This window comes from Lagenorhynchus albirostris, chromosome 2, assembly GCF_949774975.1.
Source record: "Lagenorhynchus albirostris chromosome 2, mLagAlb1.1, whole genome shotgun sequence".
Classification (NCBI taxonomy): Eukaryota; Metazoa; Chordata; class Mammalia; order Artiodactyla; family Delphinidae; genus Lagenorhynchus; species Lagenorhynchus albirostris.
This window is the reverse complement of record NC_083096.1, coordinates 163,676,436-163,701,925: the sequence shown is the minus strand read 5'-3', so window position 1 is coordinate 163,701,925 and position 25,490 is coordinate 163,676,436. Positions and strand designations below refer to the sequence as shown.

The window sequence follows — 25,490 nt, the reverse complement described above, 5'->3', positions numbered from 1 at the left end:
AAACAATAAATGCTGGAGAGGGTGTAGAGAAAAGGGAACCCTCTTGCACTGTTGGTGCGAATATAAATTGGTACAGCCACTATGGAGAACAGTATGGAGGTTCCTTAAAAAACTAAAAATAGAACTACCATATGACCCGGCAATCCCACTCCGGGCATATACCCTGAGAAAACCATAATTCAAAAAGAGTCATGTACCTACACTTTCTTTCCAAGGGTCAGAGCAAAGAGCCAGAGGTACTTACTATTCCTCCTGGTATTTGTCCCCAAGTGGCTTGCATATTCCCAGAGATTTCTGGAAAACACTGTAATTTTAGAATATGTTTTTTTTTTTAATATTAGTAATATACTCTTTTTTTTTTTTTGCGGTACGCGGGCCTCTCACTGTTGTGGCCTCTCCCGTTGCGGAGCACAGGCTCCGGACGCGCAGGCTCAGCGGCCATGGCTCACGGGCCCAGCCGCTCCGCGGCATGTGGGATCTTCCCAGACCGGGACACGAACCCGTGTCCCCTGCATTGGCAGGCGGACTCTCAACCACTGCGCCACCAGGGAAGCCCAGGAATGCTATTTTAAAAATTTCATTATATATTCCTATAATCTCCCTGCTGTTCATGACTGTGTCTTTAATACTTTCCTCATGTTTTCTAAAAATTTCTGATTGTGTAGAGAAAATTTCACTGCCATATCCCCAGAGCCTAGAAAAGAATCTGGCACTTGATATATATATGTGAAATGTAACGAATGAACTTCACTTTCTAGAATTACCTTATCCTTACAAGTTCTATATGCTTGTAGAATCCTTGACCATGCAATCATGCCTTACTTTTGTTTAAGTGTTTAAAAAATTTGTTTATTATAAGCTTACATATTTGACTAGGACCTACCTCTTTTCTCAGTATAAAAACTTTGTGGGGAATTCCCTGGCAGTCCAGTGGTTAGGACTCCGCAGTTTCACTGCAAGGGGCCGAGGTTCCATCCCTGATTGGGGAACTAGGATCCCACAAGCCGCCTGCATTGGGTGGCCAAAAAACAACCCCCCAAAAAACCCCCACCAACTTTGTGAAATTATTATTTTCTGCCAAGTTTCCTGATACATTCATGTCACCAATAAATTATTCTTTATTGCTTAGAATTAAGTACACAATAATAGGACACATCCTTTTTGAGAGACAAAAATGTCATCAAGCATAGTCAATAATTTTATTGAATGCTTTTAGCAAATAGTAGGTTATTTGAAATAGTCCATCATTAACTGAATCTTGTTTCTGTGCCAAACACTGTGAGAAAGCATTTTATCTTCTGGTAGTCTGTAGTATATTTTTCACATTTAACAATAGTGGGAGACAACCACAGCCTATTTTCCAGTCTTCACAATGTCTGCTAATGCAACCCATGATCCAATGTTAATTTCTATTCATATTTATACTCTAATCGGATGTTAATTATTATACCATAGTTTTCTGGTTAAAGTGAAATTTACTAGTATAATAAATCTTAGGGAATTTCTTGAGTTTAAAATTAGTAAGTATTGTTAGATTGAATTGGCTCTAAGATAATAAAATAAAATTGGCTCTAAGATAATAAAATAGAAACAAGAGTGTAAGAAAAGTTCCATAGGCTTAGCTAAACTCCCTGGGTAGCTAGAAATTTTCAGGTTTTATTTGTATTTACCTTGAGATTTTTGATGCTGTTAAATAGTTCTCCTCCTTTTCTGTTACATATTCAGACTAAACTGTTACTTTGTTTTTGGTTTTCCAAAAGAGTTTATATGAATACAACACTTTATGTGAATAACAGCATTAAAACTTTTGATCTCTACTTGTAAAGAAAGAGAATGGTCATTATATTGGTGTGATTTATCTGAAGGTCACTTATCTAACAGTCTCAACTAGTTACAATGTAATGGGAACCTGGAAGTGGCTTATATTTGAAGGGCTAAAATAGATTTCACAAAATCCACGTGTTAAATTATTCCAGTGAATAACGTGAAGCATTAGTCTTACTCTTTCTTTGCACTTCTTTTATTTTAGACACAATTTTAACACACTTGGCAATTTGTCTTCCTAGTCAATGGTAGATTAACAAACAGCAGATTAGAAAAGGAGATGTTGGAAGCTACTCATTGGCAGACCATCTTGACATCAGCAAGAAATATAAGCTAATTCTGCAGATGAACAAACAGGAAAACTATTAAAGGCAGATACACACACACCACACACACACACACACACACACACAACCCCTGCAGTACTCAGGAATCCATGTGGCAGAGCTCACCATCCTTATAGACTTTAAAATAGCCCTTGAGGACATTAGCGCTGCATAGTAATTGAGATTCATAATGATGACTAAGTCAATAAAGGTTTAATATGTTCTATAGGTTTTTTAAATGAATCAAGGAAGCACATTATCCATTTAATAAAGGTTTCTATTCAGAATGGCTAAACTAACACATTTTGACAATTAAAGAGAGTAAAACTCAGTTCTGTGGGAAATGAATGTTTTGGTCTCACATCTTCCTCAGTGATGCCTATTAATCACGGGGATAGTGCATTCTTCTGGGAGGGCCCAGGTGGTATACTTTCAGAGTATGTCTAGACATCGTCTAAGTCCAAGCTTGAATTCTGTAGAGAAGTAGAGAGCATACAGTATTTTGGTCTTCTTAGAAGGAGATGAGTAAGAGTTTGTTTATTTAAAAATATCTTTGAATGAGTTGATTCAATCGTGTTAGTCACCATGGAAATGACTTAAATTAAAAATCAAGTTGTTGAAAACAGCATGTTCATGCTGAGTGACATTCCTGATTCACTCAGTATGGCAAGTATTCTTTAATAGTCCACATAAGGAGTAGTTTAAGGTCCAAAACATTTTGGGAGGATGAAGGGAGAATCACAAAGAAGCTCTTTTGTATATTTTAAACTACCATTTGTATATTTTACATAGATGGTTATCCTGTTTTTCTAGAAGTGCTAATTAGCATACTTAAATTGAGTTACGATGGAAAGACACTTTCCTGCATTTTGAGGAGATTGATTTTACTGGGAAACAAACTATTTTCTAGTTAATTTTCTGAGACTTCAATACTTGAACACTTGTTTCTTTCTGTCTGAAGGAATGTTACTGGATTCTGTTTTCTGATTAGAGAAGTAAAATGGCCTTTTATCCTTTTTTTCCCTCTTATTCTCCTAACCCAAATGGTAACTGACTTTATACTACAGGCTTTTAAAAAATAACCCAATTGCATCACTATTCTAACGTCCCTTTTATTTTCTTCCTTACCTTCCTTCCTATCTGTAAAATCTTAGCATTGCATGGAACCTTAGAGGTCACTTAATGCAAGGACCCACTTAATGGAAGAACCCTTTCTCTGGCATCCATGACAAATGGTCATTCAGCTTCTGACTGAATATTTCCAGTGATAATAAACTCGCCATTCCCAAGAAGATCATTCAATTATTAGATATCTCGAATTATTAGGAATTTCTTCCTTTTATTTTGAGAAAACTCTGTCTTTGTAATTTCCACTGACTAATCTGAGTTTTGCTCTTAGGAATCACATAGAATGTGGCAGCTCTTGAAATTTGTGAGGGCAACAATCACTTCCCTGTTCTCTGTTCTCTTTTTCTAGGTTAAGCATCCTAATACCTTTCAATTATTTACCTTATGACATGGTTTCAAATTCCATCATTATGTTATATCTCTTCTTTGGACAGATTCTGGTTTCTTTAAAACAGGGGTCCCCAAACCGCCAGGCTGTGGACCGATTGCAGTCCCCGTCCTGTTAGGAACCGGGCTGCACAGCAGGAGGTGAGTGGTGGGCAAGAGAGGGAAGCTTCATCTGCCGCTCCCCATCGCTCCCCATCACTCGCATTACCGCCTGAACCATATCCTCCCGCCCTCCACCCCCCCCACCACCCCACCCCCGCCTTGTCTGGAAAAATTGTCTTCCACGAAACTGGCCCCTGGTGCCAAAAAGGTTGGGGACCGCTGCTTTAAAATAAACTGCCCAGAGCTGAATGTAAGATTTAAAATGTAATATAACTAATGAGAACTGAGCGGTTGTTACTTTCCATGATCTTCTGGATGGAGAGTGTAGCCCAGGAGGTCAGGGACTATGTTTGTCTTTCTCACTGTTGTAGCCCTACTGCTTACCATATTGCCTAGAACACTGTAACATTCTCAGAAAATACATGTTGAAGAGTCAAATGAGTGCTTTGGTCACTATAAGTCTAGAAATGCAGCTAAAGATTGTTAGCTGTTTTAGAATTTTATCTCTGTTGGAGTATGTTCACTCAAGACCTTAACATTCTTTTCTTATGAACTGTTGTCAAATTGAATAACATCCATCCTGTATATGTATAATTGATATGGTTAAACCTAAGTTATTCTTTTTCCTTATATTTATCCATTTACTGAACAAATATTTATTGAATATCTACAGTGTTCTGTGCTAGATACTAGGTTCTGTGCTAGGTAGCAGCACAAGTTCAGTTCTAAGTACTAGGTATACCATGGAAGGGAAAACAGTCCTTCTGTCATGGATGTTGCAGTGTGGTTGGAGGTGGTGGATTGGGGAAGACAGACACTGACAGGTAAACAACAAGTATGTTCATATACATTGAGAGAAGTACTGTGAAGGAAATAAATAGGTACTGGGTAGAGAACTGGGGAAGGGACTTATGGGGAGACTTATGTAGATATTAGGGCAGTCAAGGAAGGTTGTTTTGAGGAGGAATTATTCAAGCTGAATCTTGAGGTATAAGAAGAAACCAGCCTTATTGCAGGGGGTGGGGGTGTATTCCAGTCCAAGGAAATGGCATGCACAAATGACTTAAGCCAGGAGAGCACTTGGCTAGTATGACTATAGGATAGAGGCTAGGAGCAAAGTGGAACAAGGTGAGGGTGTTGAGAGCATACAAGGAGAAGTGAAAGAGGCTTGCACAAACATGGTAGTGGTATAGAAGGTGAAAAGTAGACTGATTCTAATTCTATTTTGGAGGTTATAGGATTAACAGATGGATTTGATTGGGAAGCGAAATGGAGAAGGCTGAGCCAAGGATGACAGGTTTCTGGTTAGAGCTACTAGATGGTATGATTATGCCAGTTAATGGGATAGGAAAAAGAGAATCAAGAGTTTAATTTTGGACATGTATTGAGATGCCTGTGAGGTATCCGTCTCTCTTCCCTTCTCTTTTCTACTTTGGTTCTATTGCTAGACCTCTTTTACTAAGCCATTTATCAGAGTGGGTCAAGGAAGTATGTTATAAAAATACCTTTGGGCTCAGACATGAAATTGACTGTGTTATTGAGAAACATGCTAATGAGAATAAGCTAGAGAAACTAAGGGCAACAGTAGCTCTTAAACCTTGGTTGCAAGGCTTTTCAAGTTTCTCTGCCCAGTATTGGTTTCAGCTTCCCTAGGGATTCCCATTGTGAATTTATTCACTGATAACCTGAATTTACCCAGTCATTTGTTGAGTTTCTCTCTGCTTCTAGTCTGTCCTGCCTTCACTTTGTTTACCCACTTCCCTGTTTAAAAACCTTCAGTGGTTCTCCACTGCCTTCAGGATAAAGTCTGATTATTTAGCATGATATTCAAGTCCTTTCATAATCTGTTTTCTTTGCCTGTCTTTCCCTGTCTCCCCATTCCATCTTCACATACACTCCATGGGAAGAGAAATATGTACATGAATTGGGGACTTGAAATTGGTGGGAATAGAGGTGGTCTTGGCCAGATTGAAAGCCTGTCCATAAATTCTTAACAGATAGGAGTTTCCTCTCCCCCTCCACCTCCTCCTTTTTGAAGTGTAGTTAATTTACAATATTGTGTTAGTTTCAGGTGTACAGCAAAGTGATTCAGTTATATATATATATATTTTTTTTCTTCAGCTTATTTTCCATTATAGGTTATTAAAAGATATTGAATATAGTTCCCTGTGTTATACAGTAAATCCTTCTTGCTTATCTATTTTTTTGTATAGTAATTTGTATCTGTTAATCCAGTACTCCTAATTTATCCCTCTCTCACTTCCCTTTTACCCCTTTGGTAACCATAAGTTTGTTTTCTTTGTCCGTGGGTCTGTTTCTGTTTTGTATATAGGCTTATTTGTATTATTTTTTAGATTCCACATATAAGTGATATAATATTTGTCTTTCTCTGTCTGACTTACTTCCCTTAGTATGATATTCTCTAGGGCCATCCATGTTGCTGCAATATTTCATTCTTTTAATGGCTGAGTAATAGTCCATTGTATATTTATACCACATCTTCTTAAACCAATTGTCTCTTGATGGGCACTTGTGTTGTTTCCATGTCTTGGCTATTGTAAATAGTGCTGCTATGAACATTAGGGTACATGTATCTTTTCAAATTAGAGTTTCTGTCTTTTCTGGATAGATGCCCAGGAGTGGAATTGCTGGATCATATGGTAGCTCTATTTTTAGTTTTTTAAGGAACATCTATACTGTTTTCCATAGTGGCTGCACCAATTTACATTCCCACCAACAGTGTAGGAGGGTTCCAGATAGGGTTTTCTTTAGCATAGAACAGTGGGGTAGAAATACCAAGATTTGGAAAGACAGACACTATACTGGGAATTTACAATAGAATCACCAGCTTGTAGTATATTAATAGTTTCATTAAAACATGGGCTTACTTCTATGATCTGAGGCAAAAATTTTAACCTCCCAGAACGTGTTTATTGATATTTATCTGGGAAATGAAAACACCTGCCTTATAGAATGGTTCTAAGATAACATGGTAAAGTGTGTAGAATAATGTATGGTGTTTAGTAGGTACTTAATAAAAGTAGCTACTATTATTATTATTTCAGTTAGAATTAATTTTAAATGGCAACTAATCTAACCTTATTTCCTTCTACTTCCCTTTTGTAGCCCTATATCACCCAGTCTGGACTACTTGCTAATTCTTGAATAGCTACAGTATTGTACTAATGCCAGTTCAGTCCCTTATCTGGAATTTCATTTGTCCTTTACACTTTAGGTTGTTTTGTATTGACATCTTATACTCATCCTTCAAAGCATAACTTAAAAAGCGACCTTTCCACATGGCCTTTTGTGATCACTCTAGTTGAAAGTACTTACTTTGTACTTCTCTAGTGCTTAACTGGTTCCACTCATGAGGCCCTGTCTGATTAAGCACCAGGTACTGGCTTGTGTTTTAGTAATTTGTATATATGTCTTATCTCCTTAAGAATTGTATATTATCCTTTTTGGGTCCCTCTCAAATAGCTGAGCCAAAACCTTATACATGATTAGCACCCAGTAAACACTGATAGATGTTCAGTGAGCTAATTTGAGGAGTATTACCCAAAATTAAATTATTAAATTTTATCCCTAAGTGGTGATTGTAAGGGAAATTTTCTTAGTGGTGCCAAACTGTAGTGTTTTTTATTTTGTTTTATTTTGTTTTTTTTTTTTGCGGTATGCGGGCCTCTCACTGTTGTGGCCTCTCCCGTTGCGGAGCACAGGCTCCGGACGCACAGGCTCAGCGGCCATGGCTCACGGGCCCAGCCGCTCCGCGGCATGTGGGATCTTCCCAGACCGGGGCACGAACCCATGTCCCCTGTATCGGCAGGCGGACTCTCAACCACAGCGCCACCAGGGAAGCCCGTAGTGTTTTGTTTTGTTTTTTTTACCAAGTTTTCCACTTAAACATTAGTGGATAACTGACCATAGTAATGTTAGAAAGAGATACAAAAAAGTTGAAAGATATCATCTGGCCCTTGCAATCTGCTCAGTATCAGGTTTTTAAAGCTCTGATTTGCCTGAAGTCAACAGATGTACACTGTTAAAACAAGTGTATCTTTGATACCAGATGGGGTATAATTCCTAGGGTTTGGAGGATTAGAATTGAGATGGAATGGGAACTCATCACTTTGTGTTCATGGCTGTGCTGATTTTTTTTTTTTTAAATCAGAAGACCTCTTTCTGACATTAAGTAAATAGATACCTCCTTTTGGATTTTGGATCCAGAATGAAAAATAGTCTCATTTACAAAGGAAGGGCCTGTTTGTAGAGCATTTATCCTGTCTTTGCTGCTTGACTTCTTTGTGCCTTTTTTTCTGGTTACCCATCCTATCTTTTGTAAGGTGGATAACTTGGCTGCATGTGTAACAGATTTGTCAGGATGAGTTTATTTGAGCTTTTAGTAAATGGCCCATAGGATTTTTTTCTTTTTGCTATTTATTTTTTGTTTATTTCTGATCAGTCTCAGAGTTAACTGGGGATACTTGCCTGATTTATCAGTTTCATTTTTTTATATCCCCCATCCACCCTACCTCCTTTTGCTCTTGTGACTCTTACTAAATGCATTGCTACCCATGTGTGCATGGCTGGAAAGAACATACGTGAAAACTGCCCTTAATAATTCATTTTTATCTGTTTTTCCTTGCATAGACTGAATTGTAGCATCTCTGCTGAATCTGCATTGTCTTATTTCCTGGTTGTTTTCTTGCATTTATATTACCTGAGGTTGGTTTCTATATGTTCTGGGAGAATTTGTTTGCCCTTCTGCTTGTTCCTTATATTGTGTTCTCATCTCTTTTTCACTTGTATTCAGCTTGTTTTTTACATATGTCCAGTTATGTGGCAAAATGTATTGGTTTTGCACTGATAGATGTTATTCTTTAATTCTTAATTCATATGACTGGATCATTCCCTCCTAAATGTGGCAAAGAGAGCATATCAATAGAGATACACAGAAACTGACTCTAGGCAAGTGTCACTGCTGCATAGACAACTTGAAATTGCCACAGATCTGTGGTTAAAAATTTCAATTAACTTTTGATTAAGCACCAAACGAGTTCTAAAAAAAGTTAATCGTCAGCTTCCACATTTAACAATATGTTGCATTCTTTGCTTCGTTCATTTTTAAAAAATTTATTTTATTTATTATTGTTATTAAAACTTTTGGCTGTGTTGGGTCTTTGTTGCTGTGTGCGGGCTTTCTCTAGTTGTGGTGAGCGGGGGCTACGCTTTGTTGCAGTGCGTGGGCTTCTGACTGCAGTGGCTTCTCTTGTTGCGGAGCATGGGATCTAGGTGCACAGGCCTCAGTAGGTGTGGCACGCAGGCTCAGTAGTTGTGGCTCTTGGGCTCTAGAGCTCAGGCTCAGTAGTTGTGACCCATGGGCTTAGTTGCTCCACAGCATGTGGGATCTTCCCAGACCAGGGCTCAAACCCGTGTCCCCTGAATTGACAGACGGATTCTTAACCACTGAGCCACCAGGGAAGCCCATGCTTCATTCATTAATTCAGCAAGCATTTGTTGAGCATTTGTGTGTCAAGTATTTCTCACTGTTCATATTCCACTTTCTGAAAGTAGCTTTTTGCCATCTTTGTTTCTCAGGCATTTTGAGTATGTTTCCAAAGAAATAATGATTTTCTCTGCCTTGCTACTCAAAGTGTGGTCAGTGGGCCGGCAGCAGTGGCAACATCTGGGAGCTTGTTAGAAATGCAGAGTCTCGGGCCCCATTCCAGACCTGCAGAATAAGAATCTATATTTTAACAAGATTACTGGGTGATTCGATGCACATTAAAATTTAACAAGCATACAGATTGTTACCATCTGTGTGTGTGTATTTTTTAAACAACTGAGTACTCATTCAGCTACTTTCTTAGAGATGACACCCTTTCATGTGAAAGCAATTATAGGAATATCCTTAGACGATCTTTTTTCTTTTTTCAATGATAAGAAAATATTGAAAACACAAGAAAAATACTCTTTATTTACTGAAAGGTACAAGTACAAGATTGTTAGAAGTAAGGTTTGAGTGATTTTCATATCTGCTAACATGTTCCCAAATGATTTGTAATTTTTTAATGGATCTTTATGAGACCTTGTTGTAAAGTCTGTTGTATAGGAAAATTTTAATATAGAAATGGTTTCTGTGTCTTTTCAGGAAGGTGAATAATAAAGTCATATCCGAAATCCATGGAAAATAGTGCTCAGTTCTCAGCCTGTCCTCTGTTTATTTTTGCAAAGGAAGTATGAAGTAAATTGGTGCTCTCAAATCAAATCATTACTCTTTTAGAATAGCTGGTGGTTTGATATCCAAGTTTTCTTTCTGGGTCAAGTTTGATTACTTAGAGATTAAAGAAAAAGAATTTTGGAAAAATCAATTGCCTACTCCTAATATAAGGAGGAATTGAAAACAAGCTTATTTCTTTTAAGTACAAGTGTACCTCACTCAAGGGTAGCAAATTCAGAATGTGTATTGGTTGGTAAATGTTTAAGTGATGTTATAAAGACTGAATTGTATATTTTATTAGCGCAGAATAATTTTGATGACTTAATAGATGAGACTAGAAAATATGCTTTTGTAAATATTTTTATTGCTTAAAATATTTTTAATGCTCAAAATAAAATAATTTAAGTAGATCAGCAGTAAGAGCTCACATAAAGGCTTTTCCTTTTATTAATATACCTTTATTTATTTCAATACCACTTATAGTGGTTTGTCACCTACTAGCAGTGTGACCTTGGGCCAATTACTTTCTGAGTTTCAGTTTCCTCAACTATGAGGTTAAGCAATTCCTCTTTCCCTTTCAGGGTTGTTGAAAGGCTTAATTTAAATAATGTAGATAATATCCCTTACCCGGGGCCTGACACGGAAATAGCTCTCAGTACCATTAACTTCCTTCCGTTGTTTTCACTGTTTTGTTCCATTTACACATAATTATTTAGATTTCACTCATATTGTAAATAACAGTTCTCTTAAATTTTCTTTCATTATACTGGTTAAAGTTGAATCAAGAATATAAACTCCATGATGACAGAGACCTTATTTGTTTTGTTTTGTTTACTGTTGTATCCCAGGCACCTAGCATAGGACCTATGCATTTGAAGTAAATTTACTCGAATAATTTAGAGAACACCTTTGCAGTGTTTATTTGTCAGGTATATTCAATTGAAATTAATTTATTCAACAGACTTCTATTAATATCTATAATGTGCCAGGGACCATTCTGTCCTCATGGAACTTACATTTTAGCTGGGGGAATGGAAGACAATAAACCAGTAAACAAAAAAGTTAACATATTCGTAAATAATAATAAGTACAGTAGGTGCTGTGAGGCCATCTGGAGGAGTAAGGGCCATTATTTTAGATAGGGTGTGTATGGGAGGGCTTTCTAAAGAGGTGACATCTGAGCAGAAGTAGTAATGAGGAGAGGGCCATCTTTCAAATATCTAGGAGAAGAACATCATAGGCTGAGAGAACAGCAAGTGTAAAGGGCCTGAGGAGGGAATGAGCTAAATATGGTTCATTAATTCGGATTGTTAACATCCAAATGAAATTACTTCATCTAAATAGTATGGAGCAGAAGCAGAGACAATGTAAATGCTGCTTTTTGAGTGGAGTACTTTTAGGTATAGCAGTGAATCAAAGTGTAAGGCCATCAGTAGTCAAATTGCTCAAAAGTTCCCTTGTGTGTTGGTTATCCTTTAGTAAACTAGGTGTGACATTGCTCTTTGCCATTATTATGTGGCTTAACTAATAATACTGGGATTTTTGAGATCAGGAGGCTAGAAACCAACAAGTTTGAAATATGTGAGGTCTACAGCCTGCCTTCTCCTCTCTTATACTTGAATCAACATTTGCTTTCTAAATTTTTCTTCTCTATTTTGTTTCTTTTTCTCTATTATTTCTCTGGTTTCCTCTGTTGTAATAGTTCACTGCTACTCTTAAAAATAATGAGCATTCAAAATCATATTTGTCAGAAGGAAGAAAGGTCTTAAAGAACTTAAAGTTGTATTCTTCTGCAAGAGGCTGTAATTTACTGTTGTAACACGAAAACCTAAGGAATTCTTTTGTGATTATTTTAACTGTATACTTCTCATTGCTGTTGTCAAGTCTGATAACAAATGAACAGAATTCTACATTTCTGTTCTTAATATGAAGTCTATGCATTCTGAGAAATATAAAGAAATAGAATAATAAAGAGTTGGGGAACCTTTTAATCCCATTATCTCTTGGGGTGTAGAGAATTTTGCATATAATTCCTGCAAATCTAGCACCTGAAGACTGATACCCTCAAAGGACAGTGTATAAATAACATGCTTTTTTTAAGGAAGGATAAAAATGTATTTGCTATGTCCAGTTCTGAGCTTTGAATTTAAAATATGATACATTTCACTAAGATGGCTTCAGAGGGTACTATTTTAAGCTAATTTCTCTATGTCATAACTTTAGCAAGTCAAGGCATTAATAATTTATCCAGGATGTATAGGTAAGATATTTTTGTGCTTTAATGGAAAGTCTTATGTTTAATGGACTGGAGTACTGTCTGTTGCTGATTAAATACCTAAAAATATTAATTCTTGCACACTTGATCCAAGTGAGGGTTTTGCCTTCAGTAATGTGTTTTGCTTCTAAGAGCTCCCCTTTTCCATCTTCTTTTTAATAGCAACGTCATGACAACAGAGAAGAGTTTAGTGGCTGAGGCTGAAAATCCACAGCAGCAACAACAGAAGGAAGAGGGTGAGGGAGCCACAAACTCGGGTCAACAGGAAACTCAGCTGGAAGAGGCTCCTCAAGCAGCAGCCGAGGGAGATAATCAGTGTGAGCAGAAGCTGAAAACATCCAATGGAGACACTCCAACACATGAGGATTTGACTAAGAACAAGGAGCGGACATCAGAAAACAGGGGCCTGTCACGGCTGTTCTCCTCATTTCTCAAAAGGCCTAAATCTCAGGTCTCTGAGGAGGAAGGCAAAGAAGTAGAGTCAGCGAAAGAGAAAGGTGAAGGTCATAAAGAGATAGAATTTGGAGCCAGTCTTGACGAAGAGATCATTTTAAAGGCCCCGATTGCAGCTCCTGAGCCTGAGCTCAAAACAGACCCATCCTTGGATCTTCATTCATTAAGCAGTGCAGAAACACAGGTAAGGGTGTGCGAATGTGTGGGAGGGGAAGGGAGGTTATACACTTTACTTTTCATTTAAGAACATTTGGTTTTATTTCTTACTAGCCAGTTGTCAGTGATAAGTAACATGATGCTTCAGAGTTTCTGCTCTAAAGAAATTCATGTAGTCAGTGGTAACTTGATTTTTAGAAAGATACTTACACGGCATAAATCAAAGAAAAGAAAATGAAAGAAAAGAAATGTATCAAACGAGTTTACATTTTGCTATTATAATGCAAAAAGTCCAGAATTTTTAATGAGGCGGGGTGGGGGGGGGAAGAAAGTGAAGTGGTTTAGAGTTTATTTTGGTGGAATTATTAGAAATGGGGTAATTTATCAGCAAACATGGTCCTTTTATGGAAGTCTTTATAAAAGTCATGAGATAGATTCAGACCACCCAGAGGTGTGTGATAAGTTTGAACCGTGTCTGCCTTATCTTTGTCATTTTCTCCAACTAGGTCATATTCCCACAGAGTGTAGGATATAGATGAGGAAAGTTAGCTCTTTATATCACCTTTGTAATATATAGTAGTTGGGTGGAGCCTTAATTGTGTCACAGTGTAAACTAAATATGAGTTGTGAATGTGGTCATCTGTCCAAAAATCATGAGAAAATATTAGTACTGTAACTCAAACTATTTTCTAGGAATCCCATTTATTTTCAGGCCTACTGAACTACAAATTAAGAGTTATTTTCAAAGTCTTTTTTCTGAAGCATGTGGGCATTACCTGCATTGTAAAAAATGTAAGTCCTATATGTTTCTATTATAGGTCTCAGGTTTAGGCTATACAGTTTCGTTAGACTTAAAAAAATATGTATTTCTAGAATGATTACTTATACATCAAAAGTGCTAAGAGTAAAGTTTAGGATAAAGTTGTTATTGTGTACTTGCTATAGTGAAACAAGGTTGAAAACAAAATTTTATTTATAGTATAATAGTTAAGAATGGAGGCTATGGAATCAGACTAGAGGGTTCAGGTGTAGAGAAGTGACACTTTTGCTTTATCAGTTTTCTCCTCTGTACAATGAGGATAATAATGTTCACCTTATTTGGCCATTATGAGGATTAAAAGAGATAAACGTGTAAAGCTCTTAAGACATTGCCTGACATATTATAAGCACTCAATAAATGTTAGTTATTATTACTTAGTCAATAAACATGAACAGTAAAGGCAGAGAAGCTACATATCTTAATGTCATTAATTTAATTTAATTTTAGGAGTACCAAAAGAGTTAAATTACATTATCTTTCAGGAAGTCTGGTACTTTCAAGAGGTTCTTAATTGCTTTTTTTCTCCTTTGCTTTATGTATGGAAAAATCCATATCTTGTCTTAATTAGCATTTGAATCAGGGCTAGTCTGTTTTGTCTAAAGATCATAACATTTGTACTGAAGTTGAAACGGATGGCAAAGTTAATTTTAGATTTAACTAAAATCCCATTCATTGATTTCATAGTAGAATTTCATTTGAGTGGTCCTTTTCTATACCGGATTTTTAAAAAGCGAGTTTGCATTGTAGGACTGCACCAACCTTCATCTAGGGTACCTTGGATTTTTTGGAAGCCATGTGTCATTTTTTAATACTTATTTATTTACTCAACAAATTTACTGAAAACCTGCTGTGTGTGCCAGGCCCTAAGCTGGACATACATTGGTAAATAAAAACTATAATATGGCAAAGAGGTTTAAGATCATGAATTCTGGAGTCAAAGTGGTATGTGACTTACTGACTGTATGATCCTAGGCAAATTAACTTCTCTGGCCTCAGTTTCTTATTTGTCAAGGGGGGATAATAATAGTACCCTCCCCATAGGGTTAAATGAGTTCATGTAAGTAATGCTTTTAGAACAGTAAATGACCCATTGTAATTTCTATATGAATGTTTGTTATTATTTTCATTATTATTATTAAATATTATTATTGAACAAACATGATCCCTACTCTTGATAACTTTATAGTCTAATGGAAAAGACAAAAAAAGTAGTAAATACAAATTAATTATGTATTGTAATAAATGTTATGAAGGCAATAAACAGGGTACTAACATGAAGAATACTAGTAGAGTGGGGATAGGCCAGGTAGGATAGCCAGTGAAGGCCTTAATGAAGAGGTAACATTTAAGAGGGTCATGAAGGAGGGGAAGGAGACTTGTAGACACCTCCAATATCTAATGCAGGAGGAGCAGGGGCCAAATAATTAAATCCTTTTTCCTAAATGTCAACTATGGGTTTTTTTTTGCGGTACGCGGGCCTGGCCTCTCACAGTCACGGCCTGTCCCGTTGCGGAGCACAGGCTCCGGACGCGCAGGCGCAGCGGCCATGGCTTACGGGCCCAGCCGCTCCGCGGCACGTGGGATCTTCCCGGACCGGGGCACGAACCCGTGTCCCCTGCATCGGCAGGCGGCCTCTCAACCACTGTGCCACCAGGGAAGCCCCCTATATTTCTTTTGAATACTTGATATTTAATCAATGCTTGTAAAGTAGTACTATCTTTTTACCAGCATCATAATGAAGGTTTTCTTTTCTTTAACCTTTGAAAATAAAAAACTCTAAAGTGTTTTTGAAATCTGTACTACGTGTTTACTTTTGTCATTCATACTATGAAAGCAGAAGCTTATTTTACTCTGTTTTTTTGGTTTTTTTTTTTTTTTTTGCGGTATGCAGGCCGCTCACTGTTGTGGCCTCTCCCGTTGCGGAGCACAGGCTCCAGACGCGCAGGCCCAGCGGCCATGGCTCACGGGCCCAGCCGCTCTGCGGCATGTGGGATGTGGGATCTTCCCGGACCGGGGCACGAACCTGTGTCCCCTGCATCGGCAGGCGGACTCTCAACCACTGCACCACCAGGGAAGCCCCAACTACGTATTCTTTTGAAAGAAAAGAATTAGTGAGGTTTAGTTAAGAACCTTTCAGCAATTTTATTGTGACGAAAGTGAGTAAGTGTATGCCAAAATGTTGTCTCACTTACCTGTATTACTTTGGGATGACTTAATGATTGCCCTAGGACATCCAGATTTCAATCTGTCTCTTGCTTCTTTGAATCTTCTTTGCATTTATCATGGTTGATACCTGGTAAAAATGAGTTAATTGGTATTTACAGTTGTTAGCCTACTATACATATGTTGCCTTATGCTCTGAAAAGGTCCCAAGAACCCCTCTTAACCATTCAAAAAAATTTATGGGTTTTTTTTGTTTTTTTGTTTTTGGGCCGCGCCTCGAGGCCTGTGGGATCTTAGTTCCCCCACCAGGGACTGAACCTGGGCCCTTGGCAGTGAGAGCGTGGAGTCTTAACCACCGGGCCACCAGGGAATTCCCCATTCATAAAATTTAGACTGCATGAAAAATCACAACTCATTTGCAATTCATAAGGCTACCTTGCTAAAATTGAGGAGCATGGGGCAAAGATGTTTAAGTTTTAATAGGTTTTAATAATAGGCAATGGTATAGTCAGGGAGAAAATATAGTGCTGAGAGCAACAGATTGCTGTCCTCTGGTTTACCTGAAACCTTCATTTATTGATTTGAAAGATGGGATTTTACCTTCTATCATAAAGTTTTGAGAATAGCAGAGTCTGTGGATCTTTTGGGAGATCATAATATCTTTTACAGAAAAATAATCTTAATATCACTTGTATTTGTTTTAACAGTTTTTCTTCTTCAGTTAGTGCTTTTATTGGTAGCAATATTATAGGCAGAAGTGTATACGGCATGTTTTGTGAAATGTCTTTGTTACTGACTTGGTGATGTCATGGGTGTGTAGCCTGCTCAGGAAGAACACAGAGAAGATCCCGATTTTCAGACTGAGGAAGGAGGAGGACTTGAAGACTGCTCTAAAACAGAAGTAAAAGAAGAAAGTCCTGAATCAGTAGCAGGAAGAGAATTAAAAGCTTCCCAGAAATCGATCAGAAGACACAGAAACATGCATTGCAAGGTTTCTTTGTTGGATGACACAGTTTATGAATGTGTTGTGGAGGTGAGCGCATTTCAATCTCAAGTGGTTAGAACGCTTACAAATTGTTTCATGTAGGGTTGGGTAAGTGGTGCCGTGGCCTAAGACCCAGTATAATGAATATTTCTATGGACTGAAATGTTAATAGTGATTTTCTGGAGGTGGAGGTGTGGAAGGGTTATGAGTGAGTCTTATTTTCTTCTCCAACTTTTTCTATATCTGCCAAATCTTGTGAATTAAGCATGTGTTACTTTTATAATCCAAAATAATTTTAAGAAAAAAATTGGTTTGTTGTTTATAGAGTGATCTTCCATGACTAGATTTCTCAGGATAGCCTCAATTTCTAGGTCTAGCAGTACCCATAATTGTATTTATCAAAAAAAAAAAATTTACTATCTGTTCATTTCTGCTCTCCCAGATCTAAACCTTAATGAGCTTTATTTAATGTATTTCTTTAGCTCCATGAGATAGTATGTAAAAAACTTAAATTAAGTAATCCCATTTATTAAAATTCTCTATTATTTCCAGAAAGAATAAATAATTGAATCAAGATTGAATAAAAATGTCAGAGTTGTTTCAGTTATTCTTTTGCTTCTTCAAGACAAGTTAAAAGTCCTTAAAAATCTATCAGCTTTTTTTTTTTTTTTTTTTTTTTTTTTTTTGCGGTACGCAGGCCTCTCACTGCTGTGGCCTCTCCCGTTGCGGACGTGCAGCCTCAGCCGCCATGGCCCACGGGCCCAGCCGCTCCGCGGCATGTGGGATCCTCCCAGACCGGGGCACGAACCTGCATCCCCTGCATCGGCAGGCGGACTCTCAACCGCTGCGCCACCAGAGAAGCCCTATCAGCTATTTTTTTAACTAGAGCAGTAATTGCCAATTACGATATGCTTGATAAAAAGCAATTGTAATTATTACTAATAATAGCCTTTTGATAAAACATATAATTCACATATGCTTGTATCTTAGGTGTGTAAGAAATTATTTTGAAATTGAATTATTTATATGCAAATATATCAAAACAGAAATAAGTAGTCTAAAATATTATGCTGTGTTTATTAATAGGAATTCTCTCTCCAAGTTTTGAAATAGAAATCAAGAAAAATACACTGTTGCTTTTTTTTTTTTTTTTTTTTTTTTTTTTTTGCGGTACGCGGGCCTCTCACTGTTGTGGCTTCTCCCGTTGCGGAGCACAGACTCCGGCCGCTCTGCGGCATGTGGGATCTTCCCGGACCGCGGCACGAACCCGTGTCCCCTGCATCGGCAGGCGGACTCTCAACCACTGCGCCACCAGGGAAGCCCCACTGTTGCATTTTTAAAATAGTTACTACACCTGGTAACTGGAGAAGACCTAGGGTCTGCTCTTGCTGCTTCTCACCACTAGCTAGTCTATAGAGATGGGGAAAGCTATTCCACACTCATTCTTCCCATTCAGACCAAAATCTAGATATGGGTCCCTTATATCTGAAACATTTGGGGGCAAATGTGTTTCAGAATTCAGAATATTTTGGGTTTTAGAATTCAGAATATTTTGGGTTTTAGAAAAGCAACAAGTACATATTCTGCAAATTTCATAATATTCCCAGCAGAGTGTGTAGCAGTAGGTACATTATCAAACACATTATTTCTATGGTAAAATATATGAAGATTCACTCTAAGTTGGATAAATAAAGATAAAATATAGCCCATAACAGTTCAGGTCAGAATTTGCCTTCAGATGAGCTTTGAACAAAAACAAAATAAGCCCAACCTTTTACTTTTTAGAACTTCTGAATTTTGGAATTATAAATAAGGGAGTAGGGACCTGTATGTGAAGAATTCCCTAATCATCTCTGTCATGTAGAGTGAAAACATAGAAGGGAGAAAATGAAGAAAATGATACAATGTAGATGGGATAAGTCTAAAAATGAGTTAACATCTATGTGAATTACTAATAGTCATTAAAAATAGCTCAGCTCAGACATGTCTCTCGAAGGACATGTCATGTATATGTGCCAAAAAATGATTTCTAATTTTTTGTAAGTTTTTTTTTTTTTTTTTTTTTTGGCGGTACGCGGGCCTCTCACTGTCGTGGCCTCTCCTGCTGCGGAGCACAGGCTCCAGACGCGCAGGCTCAGCGGCCACGGCTCATGGGCCCAGCCGCTCCGCAGCATGTGGGATCTTCCCGGACCGGAGCACGAACCCGTGTCCCATGCATCGGCAGGCAGACTCTCAACCACTGCGCCACCAGGGAAGCCCTTGGAAGTTTTAAAAAATGTATTTCTCAGAAGACATTAGCAAGTTTAATTTTTTTTATTATTTAAAAATGTTTTTATTATTATTTTTTAAAAAATAAATTTATTTATTTATTTTTGGCTGCATTGGGTCTTCATTGCTGCGTGCGGGCTTTCTCTAGCTGCAGCGAGCGGGGGCTATATTCGTTGCAGTGCGCAGGCTTCTCATTGCTGCACCTTCTCTTGTTGCGGAGCACGGGCTCTAGGCGCGCGGGCTTCAGTAGTCGTGGGGTGCAGGCTTAGTAGTCGTGGCTCACAGGCTTAGTTGCTCCACAGCATGTGGGATCTTCCCGGACTGGGGCTCGAACCCGTGTCCCCTGCATTGGCAGGTGGATTCTTAACCACTGTGCCACCAGGGAAGTCCAGCATGTTTAATTTTTATCAACAATTCCAGTAGTTAGGTAGGACAGGTATACATTTTCTTATCACTTTACAGATGAGAAAGCTAATGTTCAGAAATTGACTCAGGTTGTTTAGCTAGTAAATGAAAAAGCAGGAACTTTTTCACTCTAAATCTCGGTCCCTAAGTTATGGCATTTCCTCCCTATAAACAGGAATACAAGTCCCCCAAATTGGTAATGGTTTGATTTTCTGGGTAGAGAAACATTAAGAAATGATTTGTAGCACAACTGTAAGAACCACTGCAACGGGTAATGTCTGGAGGGTATCTAAGATCTTATACTTTATGCATTTTTCTGAAAGAGATTGCAGGGATTTGAGACATAGCTCATTGTCTTGGGACATTTGGTCTGGGAATGATAGAGAGTCTAATGATTTCCATAGCCACTGTTAATTGTCAGTGTTGACAGCTGATTCAGTTAAGTCAGGTGCTCATGCTGACTGACAGCGACCCATAGCAGGCTTCAGGAAATACACCAAAAATAAAGAATGTAATGTTTAGGATGGAGGTGGGGGATGCTTGATGGAATTTTGCTTTGAATTGTAGCAGCATTTCCAAGCAACTATAAATGTGTTGCATATTTAAACTGACAAATTAAGAAACAGGATTTTTGTTACTCACTTTGTTCTACTTGCACTGTGCAGCCATCTGAAAGTGTTAGTAACCAAGGATAAAAGAGAAAATTGGAAAGTGACATTTTATGTTATTTCGTGATAAATGCAGGAATAAGAGGAAACCTCAACTAAAGTATGTGTATCTTTGCAGAAACATGCTAAGGGACAAGATTTACTTAAACGAGTATGTGAACACCTCAATCTTTTGGAAGAAGACTACTTTAGTCTAGCCATTTGGGATAATGCAACCTCTAAGGTGAGAAGACTGCTTGTAATATAAGAAACTGACCCCCCAAAATTGTTTTAATTCTTTTACTGTTGTTAAGAATGTATTTATTCCTGCCTCTCCGAGATACAGTGTACGTAGTAAGGAAAGATTGAAGGTAATTAAAAAACAAAACAACACCTCTAATACTACAGTGAAAAACTTTCTGCAGCTGTGAGTTAGAAAGTCCTCCCATGAATCGAGGAAAATACTCTGAAAAGTATTTTATGTTATACAAGCTCAGTGAGATAAAATCGAATGTTTTTATATTGTGTGTGTGTACCCCACTCAGGTTTATGTTAGAATATTTGAGAATACTTGAATTTGGCATATAAATGAAGTCACTGAGTACCAGTACCTACTTGTTTAATGTAACTGTTATAATTTTTCTATGAACCAAGTATACTTAAATTGCTGGGAGCTGGCTCATCTAAAGGCATTCAGTGGAGGAAATTCTTTCATCTTGCAGTTGAGCTTCGAGTGCTCACATTGGTAAAAACCTTCCAGTTGCTTTGAAAACTTTTTGCTATTGTTGGTGTCATCCATACTCTATCGTATCAGCAAATTTTATTTCCTTATAGTAGTTTTCACTATCCTATTTATTTGTTAATGAGAAAATATTAAATTGCTTTATTTATATTCATTGATATATTTCTGTATAAAGTGATGTTAAAAGTGCCCAATATAAAAGCTGAATTTGATTGTACAGCAAACAACAAATCTGGCTGTGTTAAAAAGGGCTTTATTGTCCCCCTTAGATAAAATATTTCTGGGAAAAAAAGTTGATGTCTCTGAATCATAATCTAGTTTCAACTTCTCTGATTGTTTATAAGGACCCCTTCTGAGGAAGTCAGTGGACAAGTGAATCCTGGGAAACATAGGGCTTATCATATTTGGGGCATCTGGCAGGTCTGATGGGCCAGGTTCTTATAGGATATGGTTGGGGTAATGGGCTGTTCTATATTTTCTGCTTCTAAATTCATCATGGCTAACTTCCAGCTCTCGGAAATAGGTCAAAGCAGAGTTTTCCTTTGGGTTAAAATGAAGGTCTTTAGCTGATTCAGGTAGAACAAGTAGAACATAGAAGGGAAAGCAGGAACTTCATTTGCACATGGCCCAAGTAAATCCTGTACAAAAATGAGTTTGGAGAAGACTTCCTTAGCATTGTCAGGTTAAAGGGACAATATAGTAGCAAAAGCCATTGTGATGGTGACAGTCCTTCTTCAATATGCTATCTCTTTGAGTCATACTTCTCCAGTCTGGATGAGTTGCTCTCTCTGTCTTGTATATAGTTGACCCAGGTATTTCCCATCACCATTATCCTGGGGATTTGTTGTACATCTCTCCTGTGATGTTTCTCTTGTTTCCCCTTTATCTTAGCATTTCCTGGTATTTGATAGAGCACTCCTTCTGAGAAATTACATATGGGATGTAATCTTTTTGAGACATTACATGTTTGAAAATGTGTTTATTGTACTGTAGTATTTGGCTGTTAGTTTGGTTGGGTATAGAATTTTAGGCTTGAAATGATTTGCCTTCATAATTTTGAAGGCATTACTCCATTGTCTTCTAGCTTTTAATGTTGGCTATTGAGAAGGTCAAAGCCATTCTGATTTGTGATGCTTTGTATGATCTCCCCTCTCTCTTGCTCTGTGTAGAATTAGGCTAGTAGAATCTTTTACTCTCCTTCCTTCCCTTCCTCCCTCCCTCCCTCCCTCCCACCCTCCCTCCCTCCCTCCTTCTCTTCTTTTTCTCTCTTTCTTTAGTGTTCTGAGATTCACAGTGATGCATCTTTTTAAAAAAATTTATTTATTCATTTATTTAATTTTTTGGCTGCATTGGGTCTTCGCTGCTGCACGCAGGTTTTCTCTAGCTGCTGAGAGCGGGGGCTGCTCTTTGTTGTGGTGCACAGGCCTCTCATTGTGGTGGCTTCTCTTGTTGCAGAGCACAGGCTCTAGGTGTGCGGGCTTCAGTAGTTGCAGCACATGGGCTCAGTAGTTGTAGCTCGCAGGCTCTAGAGCACAGGCTCAGTAGTTGTGGCTCACAGGCTTAGCTGCTCCACAGCATATGGGATCTTCCTGGACCAGGGCTCGAACCCCTGTCCCCTGTATTGGCAGGCGAATTCTCAACCACTGTGCCACCAGGAAAGTCCCCAGGGAAGGCCCCCAAAACTTTTTATCTTTTTGAACAAGGAACTGTTCCAGGTGCCTTTTATAGTCTTCCAGGGAATTGAAATTTTTTCCACTAAGAGAATTTTGTAAAGACCTAAATAAATGGAAATCCGAAGGTGCAATGTCTGGTGAATATGGTGGATGAATCAGAACTTCCCAGCCAAGCTGTAACAGTTTTTGCCTGGTCATCAAAGAAACATGCGGTCTTGCATTATCCTGATGGAAGATTATGCATTTTCTGTTGACTAATTCTGGATGCTTTTTGTCGAGTGCTGCTTTCAGTTGGTCTAATTGGGAGCAGTACTTGTTGGAATTAATTGTTTGGTTTTCCGGAAGGAGCTCCTAATAGAGAACTCCCTTCCAATCCCGCCATATACACAACATCCCCTTCTTTGGGTGAAGACCAGCCTTTGGTGTGGTTGTTGGTGGTTCATTTCACTTGCTCCACGATCTCTTCCTTTCCATATTATTGTACAGTGTCCACTTTTCATCGCCCATCACAATTTGTTTTAAAAACAGAACGTTTTCATTACATTTAAGTAGAGAATTGCGTGTGGAAATACGGTCAAGAGGGGTTTTTTTTGCTTAACTTATGTGGAACCCACATCAAAGTGATTAACATAACCAAGTTGGTGCAAATGATTTTCAGTGCTTGATTTGAATATTTTGAGTATGTCAGCTGTCTCCCTCGTGGTATAACGTTGATTGTTCTCAGTTAATGTCTCGATTTGTTCGCTATCAACTTCAACTGGTCTACCAGCCCATGGAGCATCGTCCAGCAAGAAATCTCTAGCATGAAACTACTTTTGACACATTCGGTCAGTCACAGAACCTTCTCCATACACTGCACAAATCTTTTTTTGCATTTCAGTTGCATTTTTACCTCTCTTGAAATAATAAAGCATAATATGCTGAAAATGTTGCTTTTTTTCCTTCCATTTTCAATATTAAAATGTCATACAAAAATTCACCAATTTTGATAAGTCTTTTTTTAAATGCATGTTGATACGACAGCTGTCACATATAATCTAACAAAATTGTTTCAAATGAAGTTGAAGACAACTAAGTGCTACCAGAGCCATCTTAACGGAAAAAACAAAATGAACCTTTTGGCCAACCCAATAGTTGCTTCCTAGATTTTATTCCTGCTTGGAATAAGTTATTTATGAATGAATCAAGGATTTTTTTCTGGAGGATTCCAGAATCCGACTGTGTTTCCCCTTCCAGTCACTACCGCCAGCCTCCAACAATCAGTACTCCTACCTCAGGCCCTGTCAAAAGTAACAGATGTCTTCCTAACATCTATCACCATCAATTAGTTTTGCCTGTTTTTAAACTTTACATAAGCGAAACCATACAGTATGTGCTCTTAGGTCTGGCTTCTTTTGTTTTGTTTAATATCATGTTTTTGAGTATCATCCATGTTGTGGCGAGTAGCAGTAGTTCATCCATTCTTGCTGCTGTATAATAGTTCATTGTTTGACTATACCACACTTTATTTATGCATTCTACTGTTGATGGACATTTGGCTTGTTTACAGTTTGTGACTTTTATGAATGCTGCTCCTGGGAACATTCTCATACATGTCTTTTAGTGCATATCTTGTCATATTCATTTCTGTTGGATTCCCAGAAGTGGAATTGCTGGGTTGTGGATGACACATATATGATCAGCTTTAGTAGATACTATCAGTTTTCCAAAGTGGTGCTACCAGTTCACACTCCCACCAGCACTAAGGGTTGCAGCTGTGCCACATTCTCACCAGCACTTGGTATAACTCACTGCATTTTGATTTCTGCTCTTACCACTCTGCTGAACTGCCCTTGCCAAGATAAATCTGACAGTTTTTCATCTTCATGTTCCTTGTCCATTTTGCAGCATTGACGAGCTTGCCTATCCATCCTTGAAATGTTCTATTCCTTTGGATTCTGTGATACCAGTCTCTCCTGTTTTCCTCCTACCACTTGGTCACTTCTTCTCAGTTTACTTCTCAGCTCTTTATCCTCTCTTCATCCCTTAACTGTAAATGTTCCCCAAGGTTTATCTTTAGTTTCTTTCTTTTAACTCTATTATATGCTCCCTGGATTATTTTTATCTACTTTCATGGCTTCATTTGCCACCTATATGGGGGAAGTGCCCAAATTTATATCTCTGGTTAAAATCACTCTTCTGAGTGCCAGACCTGCTTATCCAGCTATCTACTGAAATATTCTGCTTGGATTTCCAAAGACACCTTGAATGTGTATCTATATAAATATACCATAATTTATTTATTCTATTGTTGATGGACATTTGGGTTGTTTTCAGTTTTTTGCTATTGTTTTCTTCTTCATGAAAATTTATTCCTTTTCCTACATTTTCTGTTTCAGTGAATAGTACCACATCTACCCAGTTGCCCAAGCCAGCAACTTAGGAACTTTTGTTTACTACTATACTTTACACCTCTCATCATCAGCCCACCCTATTTACTCAGTCACAAATCCTGACTATTATCATTCTCAACAACAGCTTCTTATTTGGTCTCCCTGTCTACCTCAAATTTGTGTCACTCTTATTTTAAATCCTTCAGTGATTCTTCCTTGCCTGTAACTTGATGAAGTCCAAGTTTCTTAGCATGGAATACTGTGGCCTCTATGATCTGGCCCTTACTGTTCTTTTTCATTTTACATCTCTCCTCTTCACTTCTGTGCTCCAGCTTTGCTGAACTACATTCAGCAACTCAGATGTATCATGTTCTCTTTATATACCCTGTGCCTTTCTAATTACTTCCACTTCTTTTTTTGCCTGGCTAACTCTTATTTGTTCTTCAACCCTAAATTAGATCTCCCATTCTTTTTTTTTTTTTACCTTTTTTTTCCCCAAAAACATTCTTTTGAGAAACATTTCCTAACTGCCTCTAAGAAAAGA

At 38.0% G+C, this 25,490-nt stretch overlaps 1 protein-coding gene across 9 annotated transcripts in view; it reads left to right on the top strand.

The window, feature by feature from the left end:
* The window catches only part of EPB41 (erythrocyte membrane protein band 4.1), a 195,957-nt gene that overhangs the window by 62,484 nt on the left and 107,983 nt on the right, over positions 1-25,490 (top strand). For 7 of the 9 annotated variants that reach the window (XM_060140811.1, XM_060140810.1, XM_060140814.1 and 4 more), the window contains exons 2-4: positions 12,425-12,899; positions 16,675-16,887; positions 20,299-20,403. In XM_060140811.1, coding sequence (XP_059996794.1) covers positions 12,425-12,899; positions 16,675-16,887; positions 20,299-20,403 — 793 coding nt within the window. The remainder of the gene's footprint in view (positions 1-12,424; positions 12,900-16,674; positions 16,888-20,298; positions 20,404-25,490) is intronic. The other 2 variants (XM_060140813.1, XM_060140817.1) reach the window with 2 other exon arrangements.